This window comes from Struthio camelus, chromosome 2 (genome assembly GCF_040807025.1).
Source record: "Struthio camelus isolate bStrCam1 chromosome 2, bStrCam1.hap1, whole genome shotgun sequence".
NCBI classification, from domain to species: domain Eukaryota; kingdom Metazoa; phylum Chordata; class Aves; order Struthioniformes; family Struthionidae; genus Struthio; species Struthio camelus.
In genome coordinates, this window is record NC_090943.1 from 777,840 (window position 1) to 794,486 (window position 16,647).

The following is a 16,647-nucleotide window of genomic DNA, read 5'->3' on the forward strand; positions in this document are numbered from 1 at the left end:
GGGTGCTTGCATCCCTGGGGTCTCTGAATGCCTAGGACTCTGGGGTCCCTGTATCCCTGGCTCCCTGTGTTCCAGGGCCCTGTGTCCTAGTACTCCCAGCTCCTGGGGACCCAAAGTCCCAGGTCCTGGTGTCCCTGGATCCTGGGATCCCGGGTCCCTTTGTCCGAGCTGCCAGCCTCCCGGTGCCCCGGGTCCCTCTGTCCCTGGTTCCCAGTGTCCCGGCTGTCAAGTCCCCGGGGTCCTTCGCCGCCAGGGTGGCGGTGCCGGGTGCCGCCCGCCCCTGCCGTTCCCCGCGCCGACACTGGGTGTCGCGGCTCCGCTCCGGGAGCTCGCGGCCGGCGCTGCTGCCCCCGCCCCGGGCCGCGCCGGCGCTCCCGACCCCGCAGGACACGGCGGCGGCGGCGGCGGGCGGACAGGTACCGGCGGGAGACACGGGCCGGCAGCGGGGGTCAGCGGGGGGCCGGGGCAGGTGCCGGGACCGGACGGCTGTCGGGGGCCACGCAGTTAACGGGGGCGGCGACGCCAGCTGGGTGCGGGAGACCGAATGGGGACCGCGGCCAGGGCGAGCATCGTGGGGCGCGAGGTCGGGCGGATAGAGGGGCCCATGGGGCCAGCCGGGTACCGGGGACCGTGCGAGTACTGGGGACTGGGCAGGTACCCGGGCAGCGGGGCCGTGGGACCCGCTGGGTACTGGGGAGCAGGGCGGGCGAGACTGGTGTGGTTAGCAGGGCACCTGGGGCTGGGCAGTTCCAGCCACCGGAGGGGCCCGGCAGGGGCCGTGGGTTGGGCAGGCACCAGGGGCAGTGGGACCAGGCACATAACCGGGGACCAGGTGGGTACCGTTGGCAGCACGGTAGGCACTGGGGCAGTACTGGGGCCGGTTGGGCACAGGGGCGGGTACCGTGGCTGGATGGGCACCTGGAGCAGCAGGGACCACTCAGGCTGGGGGCTGAGGGGCCGCTCATTTAGACGCCAGGGCTGCCGGCTGGGGCGGAGGCAGGCTGGTGGATGAGAGCTGCTGGTGCCAGGGCCAGGCTGGGGAGGGGAAGGGCTGCAAACATGTGGAGGGAGAAGACAGAGAAGGAGTGGGGAGAGGGCTGAGTTGCAGGCTGGCCGCTGTGGGTCAGGCCAGTAAGGGAGCCGGACCTGGGGCGGCTTTGCTGGCACTGCTGCAGGGCTCCAGGGCTGGGTGTCCTGGTGCCCGCTGGTCCCAGTGCCACCATGCTCATCCGTGGCCCCCATTGCCTCCACTGAAGCCACCCTTACTGACAGCGCCCAGATCCAGCTGTGATCCCCCCCAGGGGCCATGGCCCTTCTGCCCCCCCAGGACACCCTTTGCAGCCAGGCTTGCTCCCAAGGTTTGCTGCAGCCCCAGCAGCTTCCTGCCCATGTCCGAGAGCCAAGCAGGACAGCTTCTTGCTGCCCGTGGGCCCTTCCCGGGGTGGCAGGACCTCAGCAGAAACAGGCATCACCCATCCATCCTTGTCCTGACCATCCCTGGTGACACGGACATGCACATGAATGCTGCTATGCAGGGAAAGCCCGATCCCAGGGTGGCTGGGTCTCACTGGGGCAGTGGGGAATCTCTCGGGGTGGTGGCTGTGGGCCTTGTATCCTTATGCCCTGGAGGTGCTCCTTGTCTCCTGCAGTTCCAAGGAGCCATGCTGGCTCCAGCCCAGTCTCTCAGAGTCAGCTCTGCAGATGCAGCAGTGAGTACATGGCTGTGTTGCTTAGGTGGCTGTGTCGCGTGCAGCTCCAACGCTGCTTCATGTGGCAGCTGTGGCTTTGCCACCTCCTCACCCAGCGCAGTGTCTGTTGGGCGACTTTCCTCTTTCAGTGCATTGCAGAAGGAGATGTGCTCTGTGAGAAAGAGGTTCGTGGAGGGTGTCAGATCACAGATATTTTTTGCCTTGGACCCTGCTGTGCCAGTCAAAGCCTGGCTTCCCTCTCCAGTGCTGTTCCCACAGAAGCAGGGCCTGAGCTGCCTGAGCGCGAGCCAGATATGAAGCTGCTCAGCCCTGCTGGGACAAGGGTTGTGGTGAAAGCAGGCAGGGTCTTAGGTCTGGTCTTCTGGAGGCCTCTGCAAACGTAAGGCACTTCATGGAGTCCCAGCCCCCCTGCGGCTGAGCAGCAGCTGACCATGGGCTGAAGGCTGCAGTCATTGACCCCAGCCCCGCCCCGAGCGCCCCAGGAAGGCCCAAGGCCTTTCTTGGGTTCAGGCTGGTGGATGATGGAAAAGGTTTGGGGCCAGGAGCTTGGGAGCCCCTTCAAGATGGGGTCGAGGGTGTCAACTAGGAGCTATCGCTGCAAAGCAGGAGACAAAGCAACAGCAGGAAGCCAGTAGGAAGACTGGATCTGAGCCCAAACGGGAGCAAGGCAACCACTGTGACATGCCAAAAAGGGGAGAGGGAGGAATACCATGGCTGACCATGCACCTGGTATTTGACACCTAGGGGCTTGGTAAAGACATTTCCTGTGAAATCAGCCACTGCACGGTACTCTCCTCCCCAGATTCCTGCTGTCCAGTGTCTGAGACTCAGCTGCGCTTCTCCACTTCAGAAGACCAAGGAGGAGTGAGGCCGGATCAGGTGACTTTGAGAGCTGAGGCTATGACATCCAGCCAAAAGGAAGAGGTGATGGGTAACCTGCCTGGCCAAATGCTTGATGCAGGTAATGAAGACCAGCAGAAGCTGATTCAAGCACCTGAGGACCACCTTTGTTCTTCCAACACCCATGTACATGAGGCAGAGCCAGATATCCCAGCTTGCAATCCAATGGAATCCCCTCAGGTGGTGGAGAAGGACAGCCCAGTGCAGCACAGCATCCCAGACTCCCGTGTGCATTCTTACCCGGACATGCTGCAACAGCTGAGGAAATGTAGCTCTGAAGAGGAGGGCTTGGAGAAAGACAAGTCAAGTCTGTGCAAGGACCTGGAAGGGGAAGAACAGCAGACTGAACCAAAGATGCGGAAGATGGAAAACCCAGAATGGGAACAGGTCAGAAGTGAAAATCCTGAAGAACCACATGAAGACCAAAGAGATAACAGTGAAGAGCAGGAAGGGAACATGGAAGAAACGTACAATAAAACACAGCTGGCAGAAAAGGAAGACAACCTGCAAGATAATGTGACTGCAGGCAAAGGTGAGTATATGCTTAATAATATGCTTAATGTGGAACTGGGATCCGAGAGACACCAGAGCTTGACCTGATGTTCTGCAGTCTCTGATCCTGGTGACACAAGATCCTGCACACAGCTCACTGCCATAGATAGGAGATAAGGAGGGCCGTCATCATGTCCAGCGCTCCCCACCACCCGCATGGGGTCAGGACTTGGCTCTTCCAACAGCATGTGGTTTCTGTGCACGAAGGGGTGAGGTTGGACCCTGCTGTAACACCACAGCATACCCACAGAATTAGGATTAAAATATTCTGGTGTTCGTCATCCCATCATAGATGGGTGCTAAAGATAGACAGTGGTAGAGTCCAACTCCTGCCCATACTACTGTATGGAGTAGCATGTCTGAGTGGAAGTTTTTGCTTTCAGTATGTACAGTCTGTTCTTCATTAACCAGGTTAAGGGGGAGCTGGGCTGCTCCAGGGTAAGGAAAGAGCTCACCCAACATGGAGAGGAGTGCAGAAATTCCTGTCTGGCCTCACAACCCTCTGCACCCACCCGCCCAGCACAGTGCATTTCAGATCCCTTTATCCCAACTACAGGGCATCATCCCCAAGGTGGGCACCCCATGGAGGAGGTGGAGACTCCAGGACTTTCAGTCATGGTTGATTGTCTTAACTGAAAACAGTGAGGTTTTCTGCAGATATCTAGCTTGCTCTAGGAACCAGGGGTGAAATTCTGTGGCTACATTATACAAGAGGTCAGAGGAGGGGTCTTAGCTTTTTGCCTCAAAAGATCTGTGAATCTCTAGGTCTGCAAGGAACATCAAGGGGCAGTGGCAGGGAGCAGAAAGGATGAGTAGGGAGGCTGAAAGGTGAGTTAAATATTTACTTGTACTGTTGTAAGAGACTTCGGTGGGTCTGGCCAGGCATCAAGAGGGAGGGAGAATACGCTTTTACTGAACCACAGCTTTGGTAAATATCCTAAGATAAAGAGAAGAAAAATAAGCCTCCATGTTCTTTTTGCATCAGTGTCAAACTGAAACTCCTGAAGAATGTCAGGAGGTTGCAGTCCATCTTCTCATTAACCTCATGCCCAGATAGGTTTCTTTTCAGCAGTTTATTTTCAGTTTCCTTATTGCCACAGATAAAGTTTCCCCTTTCTGTTTCCCTGTTTATTCTCTGATTGCAAAAATGACTCAAGTTGATGGGAGTCCACGGCCTTGGGGCAGGTGCAAACCCTGCAGAGAGCATCACTTGGCCCTTGCCTCAGACAGAGGGTTTGTACACTTCCCATCCTGAGAGAGGATAGCTCAGTGCCTGCACAAGTCTAAAACCTACCCTCGGGCTCCCCAGAGACCCTGCACGCCAGGACAGGACACCAGACAGAGAGCCTGGTGTGCTCACCATATCTGACTTGCTTCCCAAAGGCTCCAGCAGCAGCAAGCCGAAGGAGCTGCGCATCATCCTGGTGGGGAAGAGTGGAGCGGGGCGAAGTGCCACTGGGAACACCCTCCTTGGGGAAATGGTCTTCGAGTCCCGCCTGGCAGCCAAGCCCGTAACAATGACCTGTGCCCAGGGGAGCAGGATGTGGCAAGGGATGCGTGTGGTGGTCCAGGACACGCCGGCCATTTTTGATGAGTTGCTTCAGGACGAGCGCATGACCCAAGAGAAGAGGCGCTGCCTCGAGTTCTCCCAGGAACCCTGTGCGCTAGTGCTGGTGACCCAGGTGGGCCGGTACACGGAGGAGGACCAGGAGGTGGAGAAGGGGCTGCAGCAGGTTTTTGGAAAGGAGGCCATGAAGCACATGATGGTCCTGTTCACCCGGAAGGAAGACTTGGGGGATGGCACCCTGCAAACGTACGTCATGAATACCAAAAACAGAGCTCTCCAGAGACTGATTGAGACATGCAAGCAGCGATACTGTGCTGTGAACAACAACGAAACAGGGCCAGAACGGGATGCCCAAGTTGATGAGGTGCTAAAACTGGCTCTGGCAACAATGCATGGTGAGGGGGACCAGAGGCACAGGACAGGCTGGAAATATATTTTCTGTTGTAGCACATGTACTTGAATTCTCACTGGGCTTACAATGAAATAAAGAAATTTCATTACTCTGAGCCAGTTCTCAGGAGCAGCATCCACGTGCAGCTTGTGAGTCAGGCCTGATCCTGATAGGAACAGTAGTGATTGACTCTGCAGATTGTCACAGCTGTTGGCAAATCCCTCTCTGAAGTCCATGATCTTCATTCCCCTTGGTCTGATTCTGAGGCTGTTCATCTCCCTGGTTTGCTCCCCGGGGGATATGGCGAGCCAAAGAGCATCTGTGCTCTCCTCTGGGGCTTGCTGCCATGGGGGCAACCTGGTCCCAGCTTGCCTCACTTGTGTTTGCCCCTGCAGCTGGACATGCCTGGGGACATGCCCCTGCTGGTGCCACCTGCACGAGGCAGGAGCAGGGCTGGGGCTGGGGCGCTGACACTCTTCCTGCCAGGAGAGCTGCTATCAGACCATCTTCACCTGCAGTCAAACAGCGCAGGTTTCCCCTGGTTTCTCTTTATCACATTGTCAAGTACCCCATACACAATCATATTAACAGTGACAGCTAGAGCCCACACAAAGCATATTTCTGCATTTAGGTTCCCAGTTTTAATCAGGGAATAGCAATTGGTACATTCCTGATCTGGAGACAGGTTGAAGGCAGCAGGGTGTAGTCATGAGTGAGCACTTCCCTGTCAACGAGCAGGGTACAGCCACCAACTGTCTGTTCATGCTGTGTGTACTCCCTCACACAGCAGCCGTTCTCAGAATTGTATTGCGGGGACTTCGCTGCGGTTTATTCACCATCCACATATAGGGCCGCAACGGTAATAACGTAATGTATGAAGTTGAAATGGTTCCTGGCACAATGGCTGCTAAAAGGATCATTATTCACAGATTTCTCAGATCTCTTTTGTTCTGGACACCCTCACATCCCTCTCTGAGCAGGGGTGCAGTTTCATTCTCTTTAAACCAGTCCCCCATAAACAGTTTCTAACCGTTTGCAGAGTCTGAAGGGTTTGTGTCCACAGGTCTGGCACACACAGTCTATGGGAGCTGTGCTATAAGCTCCAATAAGATGTTTGTTGGAGTGTTGTCCTGGTTTCCCTCGGTGAGGTTGGTGCAATAACTGATCACTGCAGTTATGGGAAAAGCCTGTTTACTGGCCCATCGTCACAGGGCTCGCACTCCAAGCATGTTTCCAGATGAGTTCACTGGCCTGAACGTTTCCCCCTTAGCTCAATAGGACTTTCCAGAGCTCGCTGCAAACATCACCCCCTCCCCCAAGCTGCTCTCTGAGCAATCACAGGCGCTGGTCCCAGCCAGCATCTTGCAGGGTGATTTATTTCAGCCAAGCTTGCCTTTGCCCGCACCAGGTTTCATTATCTGCAATTCCGGGAGGTCACAGCGATTACGGGAAAAGCCTGTTTACTGGACCATCATCACAGGGCTCGCACTCCAAGCGTGTTTCCAGATGAGTTTACTGGCCTGAACGTGTCCCCCCGGCTCAACAGGGATTTCCAGAGCTCACAGGAAACGCCCCACACAGCTGCTCTCTGAGCAATCACAGGCACTGGTCCCAGCCACGGCCCCACACAACTGCTCTTGGCCCCAGCCCAAACTGATCAAGACCACCACAGTGACGCTGCCCCAGGAAGGCACAGGGGAACAACAGGGCATAGGCACCAATGGGGCGCACACACACACGCGCACCGTTGTCACAACATAGGCTGCCTGAGGAGCGGGCACTGAGCCTCTCCAGTCGCGCCTCCTGGGCCCTGCACGGTTTGTGTCTGTAACAGAAGTGCTGTAACAGATCCACACATCCGTGTCAGCCAATGGGAAATCGGGCAGAAATCATCCCGCTCTGCACCGAGGGGAGTCACGCTCTAACAGTTGGTCTCTGGTAATATGGGCAAACGTCCGTGATGGTGCCAAGCGTCCTGCCTAGAGCAAGCAAACCTTCCAGCCCTGAGCAGAGACTGCCTGGGCCAAGGTTACTCTGCTCCAGAGCCAAAGCGGCGACAAGGGTTGGGCTGAGAGAACAAAGTCCCTGACCCTGCACGGCCCCAATTTGTGTCAGCACTCCTCAGAGGAGCTTCCATGCTGGCAGGGCTCTGCCAGGTGATCTGGGACTGGTGGCATGCAGACTGGGACATCTGAGGCCTGCATAGAGCACAGCGGAGGCAAGAGTCAGCCCTGTGCTCCCCAAACTGCTGCGCGTGTTGTGGGGGAGCAGCGGCCATGGAGAGGGGACTGGGAGACAGAAGGGAGATGGACCCCAGGGAAGAGGAGGTGCAAGGAGGGACATGCATGAGAAGGATCTCACACAGGCTCACACTGAGGGTGAGCTTCTGGTTGATGCTGCAAGCACTACCTTGCAACACACTTGCACAGGTACCCAGCCCTTGTACCCCTGGCTGCAGGGGGGCTGTGGGCATAGGGACAATCCAGGAGGAGAGCTTTGGGTGTCAGCTCTCAGAGAGGCTGAGGGGCCACAGGAGCACAGCCCTCTCCAGCACACCTCAAGCCACCCTGTCCCAGCACTGTGAGGCAATAGCTGTGGGTGTGAGCACCCGGTGAGGGGACAAAAAATCCCCATCCCAAGAGGGGAAGTGCAGAAGCAAGGGCAGACCCAAGCTGGCCACAGGGCAGGAGAGTGGGCAGTGCAACTGGGGTAGCGGAGTGGGGGCCATGCAGAAGGGCTAGGCACCAAACACAGCAGCATCCCAGAGGCACACACGGGTGGGTCTTCTCGGGTCACACCAGCAGATGCTGGCCCTGACATGTTTCCCGTGGGCTCTGACGACAGCAGCCGCAGCCTTGGAGCTCTTGGGGCTGCAGCTCGTCCACAAACCCCTCCAGCGCTGCCACAGCCGAGTCCTCCCCTTCCTGGTGTGCGCCCTGCCCCGCAGCCCTGCGCCTCCCTTCGCGCTCCCTCCTCTCGCAGCTGCCGCTTGTGCAACTTCCTGCGGAGCTAAACCGAAAGCAGTGCAGGGGCCGGAGCCGCTCCCGTGCGGGGACGCAGCGCTCCCGGACTGGCAGCGCCTCCTGAGAGCTCTGCAGGGCTGCCAGGAGACGTTGCTCTCTCAGTCTGAAACGGGGTGCTCTACAGTGCCTGGAGACGCAGGTACGTGACACTGTTTTTTCACTTCTCTGCATATGTGCTGACACTGTGCAAAGCAGGCTGCGAGGCTGTGCTTTTCCCCTGAGAAGCTCTTGGCTTGCAGGGAGGAAACGCCGTGAAGAGGCAGCTGTGGATCCTCCTGAAGCCTCTAAAAAATGGCAAACGGGCACAGCTGTGAACAGCTTTAGGATGTCCTCCTGGAAACTGTTTGATGAAAGCTGTGCTGATCTGTAACCCTCCCAGGATTTCGTTTCACTTCAGAGCCCAGGGGATTGCAGACAGCAGTGCTCAGAGGCATCATGCTGCTCCCCGCTTGCAGTGCAATACCGCAGGCAGGAGCCACTACCTGGGCAGGGCAGGGACGTGGCACATCTGTTCGGGTAGCTGGGAGAGGAGCAGGGAAGAGCTGAGCAGGCACCACACGGCTTTCCTCCCCCAAAGCCCCCTGTCCTTTGGCTCTCCTGGTCGTCCGTTTCCCTGCTGCTGAGCCCTTTGCATTGCACACCTCCTTGGCTGCTCTCTCCTGTCCCCATGAAGGAAAGTGTCCCACAAAGGCCATGTTCCTGTTGAGCATGGACCATCTTGCACTCCAGGGGCTGAAATCAAACAGCCACTGCTTATTGAGAAAGCAGGGCAATGACTACTCTGTGCCTGCAGCAGGAGCAGTGCCAAGAACAGCTCTCTCACGTAAGGCCCAGCACTGCCTGGGAACATGCTTACCAGCCACAGTCAAAGCCATGGCAAGGACTGTTCCTGCAGCTTAGTGGGTAGGTGACAAAGCTTACTGCCCAGTTGTGCTCTGTGGCACCACTGAGTTTCCTAGTCCAGCCATGGAAACAGCTCCCACCAAGGGACTGGGACCTGCCAGCCTCTCAGACACAGCTAGGGCCAGCTCCTGCCAACCTTCTCCCCATTGGCTCAGGCAGCAGGGTCACCTAGAGCACATTGCCCAGGACCGCGTCCAGATAGCTTTTGAATATCTCCAAGGATGGAGACTGCACTACTTCTTCTCTGGACAACCTGTGCCAGGGCACAGGTTCAGGAAAACTTCAGGAAAGAAGTTTTTCCTCATGTTCAGATGGAACTTCCTGTGTTGCAGTTTGTGCCCACTGCCTCTCGTCCTGTCGCTGGGCACCACGGAGAAGAGTCTGGCCCCATCCTCTTGACACCCTCCCTTCAGATACTTATACACATTGATGAGATCCCCCCTCACTCTTCTCTTCTCCAGACTGAACAGGCCCAGTTCCCTCAGCCTCTGCTCATAGGAGAGATGCGCCAGTCCCCTCATCATCTTTGTAGCCAGGGCTACATCATCTTTCTCACCAGGGCTGAGGAGAGGGGCAGGATCACCTCCCTCCACCTGCTGGCAACACTCTGCCTCATGCACCCCAGGAGACCATTGGCCTTCTTGGCCCCAAGGGCACATTGTTGGCTCATGGTCAACTTGTTGTCCACCAGGACTCCCAGGTCCTTCTCTGCAGGGCTGCTTTCCAGCAGGCCAGCCCCCTGCCTGTACTGGTGCATGGGATTATTCCTCCCCAGGGCAGGACCCTGCACTTGCCTTTGTGGAACATCATGAGGTTCCTCTCCGCCCAACTCTCCAGCCTGTCCAGGTCCCTCTGAATGGCAGCACAGCCCTCTGGTGTGTCAGCCACTCCTCCCAGATTTGGATCATCAGCAAACTTGCTGAGGGTGCACTCTGTCCCTTCCTCCAGCACATTGATGCAATAGTTGAACAAGACTGGAGCCAGTATTGACCCCTGGCGGACACCTCTAGCTACAGGCCTCCAACTAGACTCTGCGCCACTGACCACAACCCTCTGAGCTCGGCCATCCAGCCAGTTCTCAATCCACCTCACCCTCCACTCATCCAGCCTGCACTTCCTGAGCTTGCCTGTGAGGATGTGATGGGAGACAGTGTCGAAAGCCTTGCTGTAGTCCAGGGAGACAACACCCCCTGCTCTCCCCTCATCTCCCCAGCCAGTTGTCCCATCAGAGAAGGCTCTCAGGTTGGTTAAGCATGATTTCCTCTTGGTGAATCCATGCTGACTACCCTTGATCACCTTCTTGTCCTTCCTGTGCTTGGAAATGGTATCCAGGATGAGCAGCTCCACTGCCTTTCCAGGGATCAAGGTGAGGCTGACCGGCCTGGAGTTTCCTGGCTCCTCCTTCTTGCACTTTTGGAAGACTGGAGTGACATCTGCTTTCTTCCAGTTCTCAGGCACCTCCTCTAATCACCATGACCTCTCAAAGATGATTGAGAACGGTCTAGGAGTGATGTCTGTCAGCTCCCTCAGCACTCGTGGGTGCATCCCATCAAGGCCCATGGACTTGTGGATGTCAAGTTTGCTGAAGTAATCCTTAACCCACTCCTCCACTTTTGTCCAGGCTTTCTCCGTGGTCTTCAGGGGCTGGGATTCCTGAGGACTGGTCTTAGCAGTAAAGACTGTAGCAAAGAAGGCATTCAGTATCTGCCTTTTCTGTATCCTTCGTCACCAGGGCCCCTACCCCATTCAGCAACCCACCCACATTTTCCCTAGTCTTGCTTTTGTTACCAATGTATGTAAAGAAGCCCTTCTTGCTGTCCTTGACATCTCTTGCCAGATTAAACTCCAAACGGGCCTTGGCCTTCCTAGTCCCATCCCTGCATCCTCGGACAACATCCCTATATTCCTCCCAAGTGGCCTATCCCTACTTCCACCTTCTGTATACTTTCTTCTTTTGTTTGAGTTTTGCCCGGAGCTCCTTGTTCCTCCATGCAGGTCTCCTGTCCCCTTTGCTCAACTTATCCAATTAGACCGTTCCCCTCTCCATGTCCCCCTCTCTACCAGCTCAGAGCCACTATTGCAGTCTGCAAGGCTCTTCTTGTGCTCTTATGTCACCTGCACCCACAGTCCCCAGGGTCACGTAGTCATTTCCCTCCTCCTTAAACAGGAATAATACTGCCTTCAGCACTGTGGAGCTCAGCTTCTTGCTAAAAGCCATTGCTCTTTCCACCGTTACGTGAAGATAGGTGTCCTGAGCGTTTAAGCAGAGTGGAGAGATATTGAAACCTAGAAGGAAGTCTCTTGGCCTGCATGTGTGTTTAGTTTTGTTCTGTCTGTACAATCTGTAATGAATCTCCAGCACCACCCTTTTTCCACAAATAACCCAGCAAAACATGAGGCATAGTTGCCCACAAGATTAAGACACATGCCACGGTAAGGGAACAAGTGCAAGTTATTGTCTTTTGCTATAATTCTCTCACAGCTGGGAGGTCAGATTTCCTTGTATAACCAAAAGAAATGCCGGAAGCCCCGTTTTTGCTGGATATTTTTCTTGATTAGTGGGATTTTGTGTACAGCCCTCCAGGACTCTGTATCGCCTCTGGAGGTAACTGTCCCTGCACTGACTGAGGAAGTTTAGTGACAGTTTAATTTGCTTTCTAGCTCACTGGGGCTGCACAGAACTGATGGGAATCAGGCCTCTGCACAAAGCAGTACAAACTGCAAGAGAAAAGGATGTCTCTGTGGTTGCATGGGTACCTCTGTATTGCAGAGATCTGCAGCCTGAAGCTACTTCCAGAGCTTAGGCGCAAGACTTCCCCATTTGCGTGTGAGGCTGTTTGGAGATGAGCAGCAATGCAGCTTGCCACCTGGCATCAGCTCAGGGGCCACAGCACTAGCCCTGGGAATTGAGGATGCTCATTGCTCTCAGTCTCGGTTGCTGGTGGGACATGTCTGAGTCTTGTCCCTCAGGACAGCAGAGGCTCGCGACAGCATCCCCAGTACAGGGGCGCTCACCTGCCACCCCTGCCCCATGCCCCAGCTGCAATGGCCAGAGCAGAATCTCTGGTGCTTCTTTTGTCTCTTCTCTGTCTGAAGTATCTTTACAACTTCTGCTCTGGACAGCTATGTGCGAAGACAAGCAAGTAAAGGAGACAGAGCTAAGGCTGGTGCTTGTTGGTAAAACCGGAGGTGGGAAAAGCGCGACGGGAAACACCATCCTCGGGAGGAGAGCATTTGAGTCACGTCTAGGGGTGCAGGCAGTGACGCAGAGGTGCGCAAGCGCGAGTACTGTCTGGCAGGGCAGGAGGGTTTTGGTCACAGACACGCCTGCCATTTTTGACACGCCGAGGTGCAGCAAGGAATCGTACCAAGAGATTGCACGTTGCCTGCTGCTGTCTGCACCAGGTCCTCATGTGCTGGTGCTGGTGACCCAGCTGGGCCGGTACACAGAGGAGGATGAGGTCGCTACAAAGCAAGTCTGGTGCATCTTTGGGCATGAGGCCATGAAGCACACGATTGTCCTCTTCACCCGGAAGGAAGACTTGGGGGACGGCTCCCTACATGAGTACGTGACGGACACTGACAACACAGCTCTCCAGAGACTAATTCGAGACTGTGGAGACCGGTACTGTGCTTTTAACAACACGGCAACTGGAGCAGAACAGGACACCCAGGTCAGAGAACTGCTAGAGCTCACTCAGAGGGTGGTAAAGGGGAATATAAATTCTTATTACACAAACAAACTCTATTCCCAAGCCACGTTGGTCCTCAGTGGGAATGAGAGAGATTTTGAAGAAAAATGCAGAGTCTTTGGAAAGCTAGTGGAGCAACAGCTAAACACCCAGAAAGCCTCATGGGGAGCAGATTGCTGTTGCATGGTGGGTCGGGTGGCAAGAGCAGTGTACAGCAGTCCATGGCTAGATTGTTATTGCACACTTAAAATGATTCTGTGGGTTGTACATTTTATATGTCGGGTGTCTTCCTGGGGATGGAGGCAGGTTGTATCACTGTATATTCGCTTCTTTGGTTAGCATTGGATGACTTTATATTGTCTTACTTTTTCCCTGGTAATTGCACCATGTTGCTTAATAACACAGTTGATTTCCATTGTAGCGCTGTTGAAGTCTTTGTTCTGTGTTATGGCCTAAGACTCTGTTAGTATAAAACAAATGCACAAAGTGAGAGGCTACTGACTCATTTATACTTGCTTTCTAGTAAAGTGACACCGTAGTGTCCGTGGAGGATTAAATGTGTGTAAAAGTTGGGAACATGCAGGACCAGTCTGACAGCAGTATGTCCTCTAAAAGTCCTTGTACTCAGACATTGGACTTTTCAGAGAAGCTCTGGTTTCTGCCAGGAGATCCAGCAGAGCCGTCTCCTGCTTTGCTTCAGCAGCTTTAGGAGCGCCTCTATGACTGATTATAAGAAAGGGAAGGGATAACCAGAACCCATAGGTGGGTGACCTAGATGTAAGCAGGCCTGTGATGTTAGGTAGCAGCCAAGAACTAAACCCATCTGGGACATGGAGATTATGGCAAGACAAGCTCTGAGTGGGATTAAGGTTTGTATCACAGCAGGTGTGAAACTTAATCTCGCTGTGGCACATTTAGGGAAGATGCAAGCAAGCCATGGAGCTGCACAGCTGCTGACACTCGAGCCTAGTGGTGATAGCATTGTATCTGCCAAAGCAAACAACTCCATCCAACTTGTGGAAGCTGCTGTGCACCAACTAGCTCTGTGCTGGTAGCTGCATGGCACTGTCTGAGGAGAGAGAAGTCCTGTTCTTTTCCCCAGGGCCTGTCTCTGCCTTGTAGGGAAGAGTTTCCAGAGAGTCTTCTCCTTGTGCACACTGTGTGGTCTGTCAAATGCAGTCACTGTGTTGGAGAAAGCCCAAAGAACAGTTCCCCCTGTACCGTCTTTTGTTTTGTACTCACCCAGCAATGGGCGAGGGGCAGAAGAGACAGGGGTATGCCCAGTGTGGCAAGGCCAGGAGTCCAAGGCCTTGTTGGCGCTGCAGTGCTGGGTAGCGCTGGAGGTGCTGGAGCAGCCAAGGCTCTCCCCTGCTGGCGTGATGGTACAGCCACAGGACATGTATCAGAGCAGTGGTCCTTTCCTGGCCTCGCTTGCTTGCTTGTTCTGTGCTGATGCGTGAACTGATGTGCTCCCAGACACCCTGTCAGGATGGATGGGATTCATGGCATCTGTAAAGCCCTGGTCCCTCACACTACATTCAGTTGCCCACACAGTGGGAATGCCATTGGGGCTGTCCTGGGGTGTCTCAGACATCCCTGGGGACCTGTGGCACAGGCCCAATGGGTGCATGTTCCTTGCTGGAGTAGTGTGGCCACCAGCCAGGGAACCCCAGGGCACCTGACCCAGGACAACAGCCAAGATGAACACCAGAGCTGTGCCTCAGCCTGCAGGAAATTGAAGGGTCTGTTCCTGGCCGGAAGATGGGCAAAGGAGAAGAGGAGGATGGAAATGCAACCAGAACCTGGGAGAGCCAGAAGAGAGGCTTCTGCCTGGCATGCTCAGGGTAAGTGCTCAAGGGCTGCTCTTCCTTCCTGCCCCTCCTCATGCGATGAAGGCTGGGGGAAGGTGTCGAGGCACAGGGAAGCCTTACTCCCCACTCAGGGCACTGGCTCCAGGAAGCAGCTCGGTTGACCTTCAACACAATGTCCATGGACACCTTGCTGGCCTCAGTACCTTATGGATGTCAGACTGAGCTGCGATTCCCCCACTGCACAGCACCACTTGTCCAGGATCTACCCATCCCCAGTGCTGGGGGCAGCCCTGTCCTCCCATAGGATCAGGGGACAGAGGTGTTAATTCTGCCCCTGGAGGCTTGTCCCCTCAAGAAGGAAAGAAGTCCTGGAAATACCAGTATGGGTGGTGAGAGGACCGCTGGCTGGAGTGGCCAAGGAGCATGTGACAGCCTCTCTGGCACTGGAAAAGGGATAGGGCAAGTTGCAGGGTCCCCTTGCTGTCAGTGGGCACAGTGGGCTTCAGCCACAGCAGGCTTGATGGGATGATGTTTGAGATCTCCTGACTGCTGCAGGGCCAGACAGGCACATCTCAGGTGTGCTGGCACAGCAGCAGCCTGTTTTGGGGAGCCCTCCACAGCCTGATAAGAGAGAGGGTGAAGGATACTCCAAACACAGAGTGGTTAACCCAGGTGTCACCTGAGATAGGCACTATGAAAAGGAGAAGGGGACACTGAGAAAACCTGTGCTGGCCAGTACATACCTCCCTGGTGTCTTCCAGGTGCTTGTAAACTGATGTTTTCAGGGAATTTCAGTTAAGTTCCAGCCAAGTCCCAGGAAGGCCAGAATAAGTCCTGACACCTCACTTGTTAGCATAACACAAAGCATCTGTCCTGTTACTAGTGGTGATGCTGCATTTTCTGGGCTACAAAGTGACATGGTGCAGACAGTATCAGTCACAGAAGGACATAACACCAGTGAGTCCAAGGCTCAATGACACTGCTGTGTCCCAAGGGCACAATCGCCCCTCCTCCCCCCCTCCCCAGCCCTTCCCCTTCCCCAGCTCAGTTTGCTCATGCCTGGAGCACCAGACCCTTGCTTGACTGGTATGGTCAACAGGGACCAGCTGGCTGCATGGATGCTGGAGCACTGGGAGCCAAGCTTGGCACCGCAGGAGAGCGTTGCTTTGCCCATAGCTCCCAGAGCTATTGCCTGCATCATGACTAGTCACAACCGGAATTCCAGTCCTCTAGGACTTCAGGATAACCTGAAGTGATACCAAATAACCTCCTTTGCCTTCTTTCCTGGTGCTGTCTGCTCACACTGCTTGCTAACCCAAGGCTCTGATACATTGATGGTAAGGCTTGCTCACTTCAGATCTATCTGAGGAGGTCCTGGAGACCCAGGAGAGCAGCGGGTTAAAGCTCGGGGGTTGAGAGTGTGTGTGCAGGCACTTCAGAAATGGGAGCTGCCATAAGCAGGATATGAGTGTGCACTAGGTGCTCAAGCTGTACAGAGTGCGCGCCTTATGCCAGGGTGATGGTGTCACAGATGAGTGAGGATTGATGCACTTCACAGAATCACACGATTCTGTCACAAGTAAGGAATCTCTCAACCTCGAGGAGTAACCTTGAGAGGTGTCCCTACTCAAGAGGAGATTCTGCCGTGCAACCCACTGCCATGCAGGAGAGCTCAATGAGCTCTGGGCTGACTTCTATTTATGGGGGAAGATGATTGACTCATACTATATTTGTATACCCGCCATATTTGGGTGGGTGCATGCTTAAGTAGCCTCTGGCTATGTACTATTTATGGAGACGTCAGGTTGGGGTGGGGGCGGGGGCGAGAGAGCACATCAGGGGAGGGGAAAGAGCACACTATCACAGATGGATACCATAGACGTCTAGGGACATCTGAAAATGGTCACATCCCAGAGGCAGGTGCCCAATGGGTAGGGGAAGGAAAAGCTAAGTAATGGTAAGACAGATTGCTCACGTGGTTGGGTAGGAAGTGGGTGGAAAATATCCTCAGACCGCAGAAGTCATTAACTTTATCCTTGTTTCATAATATCTGAAACCCCAGAAAGTTTTCACAGGAAGGGTGAAACTTCTGTCCCACC

At 55.0% G+C, this 16,647-nt stretch overlaps 1 protein-coding gene across 1 annotated transcript; it reads left to right on the top strand.

The window, feature by feature from the left end:
• The first annotated feature begins 329 nt into the window (after window positions 1-329).
• Window positions 330-13,227, top strand: LOC104143141 (GTPase IMAP family member 8-like). The gene is made up of 5 exons (XM_068934149.1): window positions 330-416; window positions 2,512-3,141; window positions 4,545-5,182; window positions 7,861-8,281; window positions 12,169-13,227. The coding sequence occupies exons 2-5, from the start codon at window positions 2,610-2,612 to the stop codon at window positions 13,074-13,076; spliced, it is 2,499 nt and encodes an 832-aa protein (XP_068790250.1). The 5' UTR covers window positions 330-416; window positions 2,512-2,609; the 3' UTR covers window positions 13,077-13,227.
• Window positions 13,228-16,647: the final 3,420 nt, after the last annotated feature.